The sequence below is a fragment of the Sciurus carolinensis genome, chromosome 6 (genome assembly GCF_902686445.1).
Source record: "Sciurus carolinensis chromosome 6, mSciCar1.2, whole genome shotgun sequence".
Classification (NCBI taxonomy): domain Eukaryota; kingdom Metazoa; phylum Chordata; class Mammalia; order Rodentia; family Sciuridae; genus Sciurus; species Sciurus carolinensis.
The window spans coordinates 86,611,563-86,627,251 of NC_062218.1; the positions used below are offsets into that span (position 1 = coordinate 86,611,563).

General features: G+C 36.2%; 1 protein-coding gene across 10 annotated transcripts in view; it reads left to right on the plus strand.

The window, feature by feature from the left end:
- The window catches only part of Pam (peptidylglycine alpha-amidating monooxygenase), a 288,617-nt gene that overhangs the window by 111,058 nt on the left and 161,870 nt on the right, over positions 1-15,689 (plus strand). For all 10 annotated transcript variants that reach the window (XM_047554874.1, XM_047554877.1, XM_047554879.1 and 7 more), the window contains 2 exons: positions 11,510-11,974; positions 12,952-13,072. In XM_047554874.1, coding sequence (XP_047410830.1) covers positions 11,883-11,974; positions 12,952-13,072 — 213 coding nt within the window. In that variant the 5' untranslated portion in view covers positions 11,510-11,882. The remainder of the gene's footprint in view (positions 1-11,509; positions 11,975-12,951; positions 13,073-15,689) is intronic.

The window sequence follows — 15,689 nt, forward strand, 5'->3', positions numbered from 1 at the left end:
TGTAAAGTACTGAAAACGGGCCTGGCATATAGCAAATACCCAGCAATTGTTAAATATTATCTTATTTATTAATAGTGTCATTATTCTAATATATAAGACCAAAAAGTGCCCTTATTTTAAAAAAAGAATTTTTCTACCTTAAAGATATAAAGGCAGGAAGCATTTCTCCATACCATACTGTCTTGAGTCTTTTTTAAAATTTTGGTCAAAAGTGGCAAACACAGTTAAGCTATTTTACATTTGTCTGAGATGTAAAAACTCAACTTTTAGTTACCATATAACTTAAAAGTTAAGGCATGTAACTTCAGTAATGGAGAGAGAAGGCAAATGAGATCAACTAGGAGTACCCAGGCCTGGCTCCTGGAATGTTACTGCTGGGACTGCACTCAGTGGGTCTCTTAGGCCTGGAGGATCATGCGCCTCCTCTTTTTTTCAGCTTTCAATTAAGTTCTAGAGTATATTGCAAATCACTATGGGAAACCTTGTAAAGAGGATTAAAAATTGGGAAAGAGCAAGCCACTCTTTAAGTACCTTGTTAAATTGAACCACTTCTTCCTAAGCTCAAGACAGCAAGAAACAGTTTAATAGCAATGAAATAAACCCACCACCTGTTTGTGCAGCAGCATCAAAGAGTTCTAACAAACATAAGAATGCTTTGATCATTTTCAGCCAGAAGAAAATTATGAAGCTCTTCACTGATAGTTCATGGGGAGTTTGAGGACACTGATCAAAGAAAACTATTATTACTATAAACTAGAAATTAAAATATCTGTCTATAAGCTACTTCAGTGGCTCACAGTTCTTTCAATGGTGAATTGCACATTTAAAAATTCAAATGGTCAACTTATAATTAAGCTAAATTTTAATCTAGCTGTTATACTCTAAAGTAAATATTTTTTAAGCAACTGTGTTCTCTTGTGTTAGTGACTTTCAAATTACCTAGTTGGGATGATTGAGGGGGAAGTGTGCAGTTATTGTTTTGTAGAATCCCTCTAGGTTACTGCAAACCCAATTGAGCAGAATTATATAAGTAAAAGTGTTTTGACATTCATTCATGGTCTTTAACAAAAATTCCCATAAGTTTTTCAATTATATAATAGCATTACATGATTATAGATTTCACTTTAAGTACTGTAATTATATAGCTGAGAGGCTTGAAAAAAAAGATAGCAAAACTTTTATAATGGGAAGGGGTGTGTTTATGGGCATTTTATTGTACAGATTTGAACATTTGAAATGGAAAACACAAGAATCGTTTGGAAATATGATTCTCTGCTATGGGAGAAAATGCTTCTCTGTGAGTAGCACAGAAGCAAAAGATAAAGTTCAGTGTTGTTTAAGAGTGAAAATCTCGACATTTCCTGTAGATTTTCTTAAAAGAAAAATACTTAATTTGTAGCCTCATGTTCTGGGTCTGAGCCAGTTTGCATGTGTAGTTAGTAACTCTTGCCTCTGAAGTCATTGGAAGGCATTTAACAAAATTTAAATGAAAATACATCAGGAGTAACTATGCTTAAGGATGTATAGTTATAAACAGGAAAAAAAAATCACAAACATCTCATAAATAATGTATTGCTCAATGGCAATAAAAGGAGGAAAGACAGAGCCCCACTTTCAAACCACATCCAGGGGAGCCCAGTACACTTAATATTTGCCCTTAAATGCAGTTTCCTCCCGCCATTCTATATTAATTTCCTCTTAAAAATAGAATCAAATACTAACACAAAGATCCACACTAAATAGTTCTGCAAAACAAGGCTAAAGGCCTGTCCTCCAAATTGACAAGAATGTTGAAGGGAGAAACAAGGTGATAGCTGAGGAAGTGTTTTGTCCTCTTCTTCTGAAACTACATTCTATGTGATGATCCGAGCTTATAAATAAATAAGATAACCTGGTGGGCAAATGAGTAGAATACAAAGGAGCTGTTCTACCTCTGTGACATCATCAGAAACTATTGAATGCTTTTTCTGTGCAGTTCAGTAGTCTCTTGAGAACACGCCAGTGCAGTCCTTTGAGCTAAAAGACGTGTGCTGTTTGGAATGCAGGGATCTGTTTTATTTTACAGTAAAATATGCTAGCACTGAATTTAGATACATGTGTTAGGAAGTAACATTTGTATTAGTCAAAGCTGAGAAATTTAATTATGAATTATGTCTCTTGTTATTTTCCCCATGGATGTATTTGTAAGACCAACCAATTGGATATTTAAATGGACATATTGAAGGGGTATCCGGAACTAATTATGGAAACCAAAAATAAATTAATAATAAAATAAATGCATAAATAAAATGTATATTTTTACTGTTGGCAAGTTCTTATTGCAGTAGTATCATATGCTGAATGGTACTCCTGAGATTTTTTTAGCATATATATTCTAACAGGTACCCAGTCAATTTTGACTTACAAGGAAAGGATACTTCAAATTGGCTACATACTAGAAAAAAATGAATCCCAAATAAATCCATATGCAGAAAATGCCATTCAATTTGGTGTCTTGCTAATGAATAGTACCTTTTAAAAAAGAGAAAATTTAGCATATTTAAGTGAGTCAAATTCTATGATATACATAAGATGAAGTTTATTTTCCTATGTTAAGAAAGGGTGTCACATCTCAGGGATCACAGCACAAGTGATTTTAAGGTATTATCTAGTAATGTTAATGAGGAAAGCTACCAGTGTACAAAAACAAAACAAAAACAAAACAAAACAAAACAAAAAACCAAGCAACTGCTCCTGAGTGCTGAACACTATGTGCTGGTGGTTAAAACAACTACTTTTTGTCACAGGATGGTGGTTTGAAGAGGTCTACAGGAGACCTCTACTCAGGCCTTCCAAGTTCTTGACTCCACGGCAGAAAAGAGTTTAAGAGTCAGGCCTTAGCAAGAGAGGAAAAGATTTATTAGAAGGTGAAAGATGAAAGTATGCACTCTCAGAGAAAAATGTGGGCGATCTCTAGTGAGATGCACACCAGGGCTTAAATCAGGTTCTTATTAGGGTTCAAAATTAGACGGAATATGTATGATTCAAAGGGGCTGAGATTCTCTAGTGACTGGGAAATGTTGAGCAAAATTGTGTTTTGCCCTTAGGGTTTCTAGTTTGGTATATAGGTTTCAGCTTAAGTCAGTGTCTCTGTTGGTCCAACAGGTAATTGGGCAAGAGGGTTACGGTCCAATCAAATGTTTGCCTCTAGCCTCACAGGTTAACGATCTCTTTCTATGGAGGTCTTGTTTCTCTTTTAATACATTCCAGAAAACGTAGAGGAAATGGAAAATTACAAAGCAATTCATGGGCTGTTTTGTGTATCGTTACTTGGGGATCCTTTTCTGTCCCTTCGGCTCCATTGTCCAGCTCACAAGTTGTTTGCTCTATATTTTAACAGAAATATTTTTCCTTTAGAGATTCAGTGTTCTCTCTATCCCTAAATTTCTGTCTCATTTTGATCTCAGATTGTGAGAGCAGAGAGGGAACAGTGGAGACTGTGGCAGTCTGCAGACTGCTGGCCGTGTCTGTAGAGAAACAATGCATGCATGTTGCCCTGTGGGAATGAGGGTTTTATGTGAAATCTTTAATTTTAAATGTTTACTCAGAACTCAGTGTCAGGGAGGAGGTGGGGAGACCCTGTTAGCCATACAAAATAAACTTTTGGAACAAGTTTGAACCACAGTCATATGCCTCTGATTTGTTTTCTTCTGAGTGATGTTTTTAAGGTAGTTGAGGAAATGTTAATGTTTCCTTTCATAAGAATGGCAAAGAGAGTAGGTTACATCATATAGTTGAGTAGTTAATGGCTTAACTGTGGTTTTGGATTGCTTATGTTTATATCCTAGCTGTGTACCCATAGCAAGATTGCTAATTCTTTCTGTATCCCAGTTTGCATTTCAGTAAAATAGGAAGTATAATGCAGATTTCATAGAGTTGTGAGAATTCAGGTGAACTGAAGTATACAAAGTACTTCTTTAGCACTATGCCTGGATATAACAATTGCTCATTAAACATTAGCTATTATTATTTTATAATAAAATTGTTCAGAGGATTTGCTTATTTATTGCACTTAAAACATCTCCTACTAATGTGAAGGGTTTGTTTTGTGTTGAAGGGTATGAGTTAAAACAAGTGTTAGCAAGTTAGAATTTGAGTCTTTGCTCTGCCACTGTGTAACCAGAAAAAGTAAATTAATTTTTCTAAGCCTTAGATCTATCATCTGTAAAAGGAGAATAATAATCCATATCTCAAAGTCATGGAATTCAGTGAAATTATATACATAAAATCAATGCCTAGAAAATGAGTCAATAAATATCACTTGTTACGATTTCTGTTTTTGCATTCTTTAGAAGTTCCGTATTTAAAAACCACATTTAGTCATTTATGTCTTATTTTATGCATTGAAAGAAAATGACATTACATCTGATTTCCACGTTAAGTGTCATCTTAATGAACCACATTACATTAGTGTTCCTCAATCAGGATGATTTTACCCTTCAGAAAACATTTGAAAATGGTGACATTTTGAGTCAATGCAACTGAGGTCAACATTACTGCCATCTAGTGAGTGGAGGCCCAGGGTGTTGCTAAATGAACTGAAATTCTGGACAGCCCCCTACAACACAGAATTGTTCACCCCAAAATGTTAATAGTGCTGAGCTTGAGAAACCTTGCATTACAGTTATATAACCACTATAATGTTTCATTTGAAATGTTCTTACTAAGTGAAGGGCAGGGAGTTCTTTTTCAAGATACGACATAACTGTCAAATAGAAGTTAACTTGTAAATTGAAATCTATACAATCAATTCAGTAAAATATTTTCACATGCATATATACCTATTTTCTTCTGGCTACAAAAGAAGCAAACAGGTAAAAATTTAAAAAACTACCAAAGTAAATGAATAGAAAGTGGTTTTTCCCATATAAAACCACCAGGAATGCAATAGTTTGAGTTTGGTACCTCAGATTTTTAAATCATGTGTATTCTTTCTATAGTTTATTTATTTAAAATTAATATCCTCCTTTTACCTTCCTGAATAATATAGTCCGAAAGCCATTATGTGAAGCAGAGAATGTAGATCTTTAGGAAAGTTGACCAGGCAGGGGGTTCCAGAATCCTAAGGGAGTAAGGAGATAGGAATATCATAGAATTGGTGACCTGATATGTTAGCTTTCTGTTACTTTAGCAAATACTTGATATAATCAATTCTAGATAGAAAAGGCTTATTTTGGCACACAATTTTGGAGGTTTTAGTCCATGGTTGGTTGGCCTTGTTGCTTTTGGGCTTGTGGCAAGGTAGCATATCATGACAGAAAGTGCACGAAAGAGCAAAGCCATTTTACCTCATGGCTAGGAACAAACAAGAGAAAAACAGGAGTAGTTTGGGGTCCTTTTTTCCCCTTCAGTGGTTTGTCCCCTGTGACCGAAGACCTCCTATGAGGCCTCACATTTCAACGTTTCCACTACCTCCTACTATGACCAAATTGGGGACTAAGCCTTCAATATGTGGACCATTAGGGGACACTCCAAATTCCAACTATAGCACCTGGTATGGGATATTAGAGCCCAAGCAGGGTGAAAAGGGCATCCCAGGATAGAGTGCCATTGAAAGACCAAGTGGGATGAAGAGCACAAGGAGAAAGATTTCGTGCAAGGTTTGAGCTCAGAAAGGAGAGGGGCAAAAATCAAGGAGGTGTACAATTATGATGGCATATGTCAAGCAACACAAATGCTAGCTGGAAGGAGCCATGATTGAGACAATTTGAGTATCAAAGTAAGTTATGTAGCAATATAAAGTTAACAGATTAAAACCCTTGAAGAAATAGGTAACGAGTCTGTTATAATAAATAAATGAACAAACTGAAAGTTCGATAAGCAGAATATTTATAAAGATAAAAGTCTCTCCCCCAAAAAATATTAATCAGAAAGGGAAAAGTGTAACTGCACAATGAAAAAGAATGGTAGAAACCTCCTGAATCAACTTGTCAAATTTATCATCATCAGTAATGAGACAAGTCAAACTCATGCTACCATCTGCAGAAAAGCTGTGAAAGTCAGCTACCAAGAAGATGATCCTCACTTCATAGTGTTTATGTGCTTAGGTATTCTTCTCGCATACCAAGGGCTGCTGATATGAGTAACCAACAAGATGCTACAGTAATGATGGTATGTAACTTCTGATGCTATATCATGAAAGTCATCGTGTATTTGGGAAGCCAGCTGCCATGTTGTAAGGACACTCAAGCGGCCCTAAAAAGAGAACCACATAGTGAGAACATGTTGTTTCTGCAAGCATCCAGCACTAATTGCCAGCTACATGAGTGAGCCTTCCTCATAAGCACGTCATCTAGCTCCCATGAAGCTCTCAGATTACTACTGCCTGACCAACATCTTGACTGCAGCCTCATGGAAAAACCACTCAGCCAAGCTTTTCCTCATGCACAGAAACTGTGTTAGATAATACTTAGTATTTTCAACTACTACTAAGTTTTGAGGTAATTTGATGTAACAGTGATTCCTTGAGTGGAACCCAGCATTGCTTTCTGTGGTATTCCTGCCCAAGATGCATAGCCTGAACCTGGTCCTAATGAAACACAAAACAAACACAAATTTAGAGGCATTTTGCAAAATAACTACCTTATAATCTTTCATAATTAGAGTTAAAGTCATGGAAGTTAAAGACAGGCTAAGACAATGTCCTGGAGTGAAGGAGACTAGAGAAGTGACAATTTCCATGCAGTGCCTAATTCTGAACTGGATCATTTTGTTTATAAATGATATTGCTTGGCAAAGTTTAGAAACTGAAGATTAGATGATTGTAAAGTATCAGTGAGAAATTTAAAATTCTATGGTTGTATTGAGTTACACAGTTAGATGCATTTGTTTCTAGGAAGTCACACTGAAGTTTCAGGGTATTGAAGCATCAGATCGGTAGCATCCTTCTTTTAAATGGTTGCAGGGAAAAAATGGTTATCTATACTTGCAACATTTCTGTAAGTTTGGGATTAAAACTTTATGCAAAAAGAAAAAAATAATATATCACAGAATATTCTCTAAGCTATAAAAGCAGACCCATATTGTCCTTTTTAAAAGAGATTCATAGTATTCTGGCTACAAAAATACATATTTTTGTTACCAGTCTCCTATTCATGGACATTTAAATTGCTTCCAGTTCTTTGCTATTGTAAACATTCAGTTCTTTGTTGTTTTCAACAATGCTGCTAACTATCCTTATAAACATATTGGTTCCCTGGTTCAGTCTTTGCCCAAGAGTATATCCCCAGAAGTCAAAATAACTCTGTGAATGGATATGCATCCTTTAATCAGTTTAATCATAAGTCATACTAGAAAAACACATAAAATCTGCTTAAAAGAAAATGAAACTGATAATTTGGTAGTTATTTTTTGCTTTTCCCCACTAGAAAATAATTTCTGTAGGAGTGAGAACTTTATCTGTCTTGATTATCATCACCCCTAGCATTCAAGCACTCGATATGTATTTATTGCGACAATGATAACAGTAATCATTTATTACATGCCTGACACTGTTCTAAGAATATTAATCAGCTATTCCTGGCAATGGCCTTTATGAGATAGGTAGTATGATTATTTCTGTTTTGCAGATGAAGAAAAGGAGACAGAGAGTCAAAGTACTTGCCCAGCTCAGGTGACTAGTAAATGGAAAAGCTAGGTATCAGACACTTTTCCTTCAGTCTATAAGTAGCCATTATGCTATACTGGTTCACTTTTGCTGAGCAAATAAATCCATGAATGAATGAATGGCCAATATATTTATTTGAATCTTTAAACAATTACAGATTTCAGCTAACTTTTTTTTTTTTTTTTCTCTTTTTTAAATGAAAATTAGAGGGAATAGATTGCTCACTTTGTAAAAGCCAAATTGGTTTTATGGTCCTCTGGACTAACCTGTACTTAGGACCTTTTAATAATGCTGCACCTAGAATTAACATCCACATGGGTATCTATAAATCATTCTCCCCTGAAGAATTTATGGAGATGTAAACAATATTTGCTTGGTATTATCAGTAAAATAGTAAATCTGGGCCTGTAACATGAATCTAGGAGGAAAGACTTTTATTACTTGCTTTTCAAACACATACTCTGCTCTCAACTTGTGCCCCTTTGCCCCTGCTGTGCCCCGTACCTGGCATGCTCATTGTCCACCTCCTGCAGTAGAAACTGTAACGGTCCTCCAAGGCCCTGCTCAGTGGCCGCTGTTCTATTGAAGACTGCTTTCATCCTTTCCTTTTTTCTTCCTTTCTCTTGAAGTTTTCTTTTCTTCCTTAAAATTCCCTGAGTCCTTTTTAAAGTACTCCTATAGGAGAGTACTTTCTAAACATATCTCGTGTTAATTGTGCAACGTTCTCATCTCTCAATGGACTATATTCCCTTTTAGTTTTATTGATCTTATAAAATCCCAATATGTATCACATTATTTTGTATCAAATATGAAATTAAGTTTTTTTAATGAGTCAATGAATGATCTCAGGAAAATATGTTGTAAAGTTTTAAATTTTTAAATGAGAGATGAATAAGATTTTTGAATATTATGTGTTCCACATTATCAGGAATTAAAACAAATGAAATAAAATTTTTTTTATATGATGGATTTGTATTTTGTCTTAATAAGGCATCAAGAAACAAGGATGATTATGACCTTTCATTTCTATAATAAAAGGTGTTCTATTCATGGCTACAAATATCAACCTTGCTTCTACCCACAACTTCAATTCCCTTTTCTTTAAGTGAGTGGTTTAGGGACATCAAAGGTAGTAAAATCAATCAAAGAGATAAGAGAAGTCCCCCTCCCCCACAAAGCTAGTTCTGAAGGGTGTGCTTCTGTTAGAGAATTTTAATAATAAATTTGTTTTCAAGTGTTTGTATAATACCAAATCTCCTTGCCAACTGGAGGAAGGACTGTCTTTAAATCCTGTTCTGAATGAAATGATAAAATATAATCCTTTTCTCACATTTATATGTAACAACTAGGGGATGTTAAGTATTGTCATTCAACAGGATTCTACTTTGTTTAGAGCAAAGGCAATAGCACAGCTGTTAGACCCTTTGTTTCTCTTCCCCCTAGAGTTCTTTTCCTTTACCCACAGGCTAAAGACAAAGCTGAAGGTTTTTGTTGCTGAAAGCTCAAACAGCAAACCAAAGAGAAAGTTCAAACAAATATTATCAATCTTTTAAAAATGTCATTGCTTATGTAAATTAACTGGGGTCCTTGGGTGCTGGTGAACCTCAAGCCTCTTTGAATTGGTTGGATATTAAATTATGTTTTTTTAATACTTTTAATTAATTATTTTTATGTGGTGTGTAGGATCTACCCCAGTGCCTCACATGTGCTAGGTAATCACTCTACCTCTGAACTACAACCTTAGCCCCTTAAATTGTTTTATTGGTATTTGGTGTATGTCTTCTATGTGGAAAGTACTGACCATATAAAATATCATTAAATTTAAATTTAAGCTTAGTTAGTACTTTTTTGTTTGTTTCTCTCTCTCTCTCTCTCTCTCTCTCTCTCTCTCTCTCTCTCTCTCTCTCTCTCTTGTTTTGGTTTAACTTATTATGCTGTAATTTCCAGAGGACAATTAAGAGACTATAGTTCAGCATGTCTGTATGATCTTACTGGGATTTTTCTTCCTTCCTTTCTTTTTAAATTTTTCTTTGTTCTTTTGTTTTCTTATTTTTTTTTTTTTTTGGTACTGGGGGTTGAACCTAGAGCATCTTGCATGTTAAACACATGCTGTACCTTTGAGCTATAGCTTCAACCTCTGATTTTAGTTATTTATTGTTATTCATCTGGCCAAATGACTTGACATTCTCTGAATCATGTTTTTAGTTACTAATTAAAATAAAACTTTTAAGAAATCTTTTTTCCTTTAGAAGTATTTTTACATTGTGTATCACACATTTTAAAAGAATGCTTTCTGACTTAATTCACAGATTTGATACAGAATCTGAGCTATATTCAGATCAACAGTAAAGTCAAAACATGAATATTTTAAAATTTAACCTAGTTGAATCCTCTTTAATGAAATACTGAGAATCCACACTAGTTTTGTATGGCTTTTCTAGTAGCAAAGGGAAATTTCCCCTAGGTCCTCTGAAGGCTCCTTGGAATAAAGAAAGATTAAACAGGAGAAAAGGCATACACACTTATTAACTTGCCAGTGGGGAAAAATCACAGCACGGGACAATCACAGGAGTGTGATTACCCACTAACTCCAAATTATTCAGAAACTTACATGCCCTTTTTTTCTGTAGGGGAAGGCAGCATGAGGGAATAGATAATTTTGAGGTCTTGTAAATAATTATTAGGTGAGTGGTCCCAGAGAGAATCTTTTGGAATTTGCATCTTGTCATGGGAGTCCGTCCAGTGTGGTTACATTCCTTAGTCTTCTTTGCTATGATAGTGGGGTTTCAGGGTAAGGTTGGTAGTTAATTGTGTTCCCTTTTTCAGTTTGGTCTTGGTGTGTGAGGGAATTCCAGAGAGAGCCACTCCATGTGCTTGTTCATAGAGGAGCAAGAAAGGTTAGAAGCAGCTTGGTTCTGAGGCTGCTTTTAAAGATTTTAAATTTTCTTTAGATCAAATAGTTCAGTATGCCAAGCAAAACACCATATTTTGGTGGTAACCTGCTCTGAGCCCTAACATCTCTCAATTATATTAATAGGAAGTTCTTGATTATACTTAGCCTTTGTAGAAAATTCATTTAGAGCTAGCTGAAATTCTGTTTTCCCTTATCCCGTTTTGTAAATAAACAAACTTTATTTAGGGAAGAATATCTTTAGGGAGGCAAGCATTCTACCTGAGAAATTATTACTTTGCATATTGTAATTATTACCTTGTATATTACCTTGTATATATTAGATTTTTAAATGAGCATTTAAATATCACGTTAGCTGCCAAGTTTTGATTTGTTTTAAAATAATTCCCAGAATTTGGGCAATTACTTCTGTGGCTATTCTTGGGAGTTCTTGACAGGGGGCATCTTTATTCTCTGTAGCTCTGGGATGCATGTATATGAACATGCCTTTGTTCTCGTGTTTTTCTATGGATTGTTGTTGTATACAAGTGCTTTGTCCTTGCCCCTCATTCCCCCTTGTGCTGTAGTAGATCATTTATGCAAATAACTTTGTTTACATTGAGCAGAGGTTTTGAAGTGCTTTTTGGGGGAGTACTAGACCGAGTAAGAAGAGATCCAGAAAGTGGGGTGAATGTGAGTGAGGGTTAAAAGAGGAGAGGTAAGAAACATACAAAAAACCGGGAGTGGGCCAGAGGGAGGAAGATAAGCAGAAGGCAGAAGAGGGGCTATGCTCTGGGGGTTGTGAAATCTTGGGGGCTTGTGGTCGGGGAAGGGAGATCAACAAACCAGCCTTTTCCCCAGGTTTGGGCTCGAGCTTGTGAAACTACTAATGCATTAAAGAACCTCAGCTGGGATTTGCTGAGGACAAATGCTGTAATGTGTTAGTCATCCATTATCTGCTTCTATTTTTGCAGGTTCTGAATGATGACTGACGCGCGTTTGTGTGATAGCCCTTACAGTCCCTGTCATTCCGGAGTGATAAGGAACTCGCACGTCTAGCCCCAGCACCAGGGCGAAGCAGCAGTTCTGGAGGAAGGCAGGCTTCCGCTGGCCGCCCGGGCAGAAGTACCGCCTTCCCACGGGTTGCTGCCCGCGGCTCGTGACCGAGACACCTCGCCGAGTCCAGCTCGTGGCTCTCGCAGGCAGCTGGCGTGTGGCCGCCGCAGGACGCCCGCCGCGCCCGGGCCATGAAGTAGCGGCTGCCCGCGGCGCCGCTGCCTAACCGCCCGCCCCAGCCCCGCGCTGCGCTGCCAGGTCCTCTCCCGGCGGGGCCGGAGCGGCGCGGACATGGCTGGCCGCGCGCGCCGCCTGCTAGTTCTCCTCCTGGCTTTGCAAGGCAGCTGCTTGGGTTTCAGAAGCCCACTTTCTGTCTTTAAGAGGTGGGTGTGTGTGTGTGGGATTTTTTTTTTTTTTTTAAACAGGCAAAATACTGTTTGGGTGGTTTGTGCATGCTGTTTAGAAATGTATCCACTTTTATGAACAAGTGTTGGCGAAATATACAAGGTTGATTTTCTCTACAGAAACTATTTGGAATTTTAGCCCAGTAACTTCTTGTAAAGTCTCCCTTGCAGAAAAAGCCCTCTGTCTTATAGCAGAACTGCTGCTCTGGCTTTTAAAACTCCAATTAGAAGTTGTGATTTCCAATACTAATCACTCCCTCTTGGGGAGATATTTCGGAAAGTACGATATAGTCATATAGACTTGAATGCCTTCCTGTTTAGAAAAGCTCGAAGAATAAAATATCAAGATAGATCAGTGGTTAGGAGAAGATCATGGACTGTAATCGCTCACTAAGAAACATTGAGCTGTATACACACGCCTCATAATTACCATATTAAATATTTATGCACTTGTACATTTGTAATTCACAGCACAGTCTTTTATTTCCTCCTCATATAACTCTGCCTTCTAGCAAGATTATGATCAGTCTTTTGTTTCTGACTTGTAATACCGGACACTCACAAAATAGTTCCAAAAAATTTTACTGGGTTATGGTTAATATTTGCCATTGGAAAATTGGCATGTGTATGATAATTAAAACTTCTAATGTATTAATACTGTAATAAATTTTCCTTTGTTAACTAGTATCTTTATTAACTAGAAAAAATGTATATGTTGACAATTTTTATTGAATCAAGTTTTGAATGTAGCTGCTTGATTTGATTTGATTTTGTTTATAAGTTGGTTGTATCTTGTTCATAGACAAAATGCGGTTCTGAGTGTGTTTGACAACATTGTATAGTCATCACATCTTTAGAGCCTTCTCTAGGCCTGTATTAACAATCTTTAACCTTAAGGTCCTAGAATTCCTGTACCCATTGTGTTCAAGAATGTTGAAACTGTCTTCTTTTTCAAGGTTTAAAGAACCTACCAGATCATTTTCCAATGAGTGTCTTGGTGCCACCAGACCAATAATTCCTATTGATTCATCAGATTTTGCATTGGATATTCGCATGCCTGGCGTCACACCTAAACAGGTGAGAGATATTCCTTATTTAATTATTAATTGTTCTATATACAATCTGTAATTAAAGTAAGGAAACTATATTTCTAGATGCAGTTGCTTTTGCAAAAGTAGGCATTTGCTTCAAGTCCCCTCAGGTAGGACCAGAATAATTGAATATTATAAAAGGGGTAAATTTTTCAAAGTAAATCTTTCAGTTAAATTTGTTTTAAAATTTTACTCATATTATTATTTGTTGTTTGAAATGGAACCTTGTAAATTTGCATGCTGGAACTCTCCAAGGAGTAATGTCCTTTGTAATGCAGCATGCAAGTCTGCATTAAAACATGAAAAATTATTCCAATAAAAAATGATATTGAGCAGCTGCAACTAAGAGACTACTTTGTTTAAATATTCTTCTATAGCAGCTACAAAGTGAGAAATAAAAATTTGTTTACCACCACGAATTTGAAAAGCAAAACATTCTACACTTTTAGAAGTTAGGAAAACTGTTCTTACAGGTGGCTGATTGTGTTTCCTTTAGCCTGACTTGCCTGTTATAAAGACATTTTGAAGAAATTATGATAGAGCTCAGACAAATATCTTATAGAGCATTTCAAATGGAACTAAGTTGTTGCTGGGGCTATCCCTATTTCAGGTACACACGAGAAGCTCAAACCCACTGCTGTCATGTGTGCAAGGTGTTTCATTAAGCAAAAAAAGGCCAGAATTAATTATGTTTTGCAGCCAGGCAGTGCAGGGATTTATGTGTGTCATTAAAAGACAGTCCTCTCCTTTTGAAGGGCTGCAGAGACCTGGATGTTGAAGAGCTGCAGTGGCTGATGACTCATTGTTGCAGAGAACATTCTATTTTTCTTTTCTTTTTTCTTCTAGTTTTGGGAAAATAAAAGTATTCTACTTACTGGGAAGAATTCTTTTTAAAACTAGCATTCAAGAATTCTAGAAATGACGTGTGGGCCCCCACCCTTAGCAACTAAGGATTGACATTCATTTACTTGAAAACTTGTGTATGATCTAATGTCTATAAGTAACTACCACTGAGAGACCTTCACCCTCTCCCTATTCCCAAATGACCATGCAGGTGACTTTTATGTGCATTCAGTTATTAGTGTTCTGGGCTTTAATTTCATAAACTCTTTATTTGATATTTAGCCAAGAGGACTGTGATGACATTAAGATGAGGAGAGAGGAACAGCCCCTCCTTTGTAAAGGGTGCCTCTTCATGTCTCTTCTCACTCTTAAAAGTCATTTTCCCCCTTTATGTGCTTAACCTTAACTTATATTACTTCTTTTAAAATAATTGGTCTTTAATCTTTTCCCACAAGAATATCATTGTTTTAATCAAATAGCCATTTATTGTTGTTATTATTCTGCTATTTTTTCCTTATTATTATTTAAAAGTAATAACATTTAAATTATTTAACAACTATAATAATAATAGACAACTCCATTGGGATCAATAATCTGAGGAAGAATTACTGGAATTGATTACAAAAATGTGTAACAGCTTCTTTTTCATAACACAATATGTTGATTCATTTTTATAATCATATAATTATTAAAATAATTCCATTGGAAAATAAGATACATTATTGAAATTATCACTTTTTACTTTGCACTCTCTGTGTTCAACTTTGCTTTGTGCAGTGTACATTTGCTGGTTGCCTTCTCAGTTTATTCAAGGAGCTAGTTTTCTTGTTGTTCTTTCTCTGAGACCTTGTGGCTCCCAGGAGCTATTTACTGAGGCTTCAGAGTTGGAACAGTGAACTAGTATCAGCAAATGACTGCATCTTACCTCCCCTTCCACAACGATTGGTTCAGGAAAAGGTTTGTGACCTAGATGAGCCCAATCAAAGCTCAGGATTTCTGCTGGGAATGTATATTTCTGTTGCACAAGCATGATAGGTATGTAGTTCTAGGGTCTGCTAGTGCATGAAGGAACCATGCCTAGACTAAAACTAGTACCAGATAAAGCAACACAGAGTCTGGAAGAGTGTATTTTCTTGGTTACATAGGTACGTACAAAATTTTCAATTATGTTTGCCTTTCTTATTTTAAGTAGGTTAAGTTGCATTTGTCTTACTTGCATATAAAACTATCTAGTAAATGATCCAGTTGCTCAGCCAGAGCAGCTCAGAACTGCTTGTTGAATATTTCTTCCACATTTACTAAACTGTTCATTGATGATGTGCCATAAGTACTTGATTTTTTTTTTTCTGGCTGACATGCAGAGTATATATCTTGTAAGCTCTCATGGTAAATGATAGACTTGCTATTGACTATGCCCAAGGGAAAGAAGGATATAGAACCCACTGGGACCTCCTCTTTCCTCCTGAACTTGGTATTCTTGGTGAGGCAGACCAAGAGCTATGTTACTGTAAGTTGTTTTGGTGAAAAAAAAAAATCTATTCTTAAAGCACAAATAAAACTAGAGTTAACATAGGTCTTTAAAAGGAAAGGTGATTTTTAAAAATGAGGAGGGAAAAAAATTATAAAGTATTAGAGGGAAGAAACAAAAGGTGTAGGGGAAGTAAGAAGAGTTGACCAAAATAACAACACAATGAAATGTCCAAGAAAATAAAATGGTAAGAACAAAAATTAAGGGAAAGATTCAGGAATAACCAGAATAT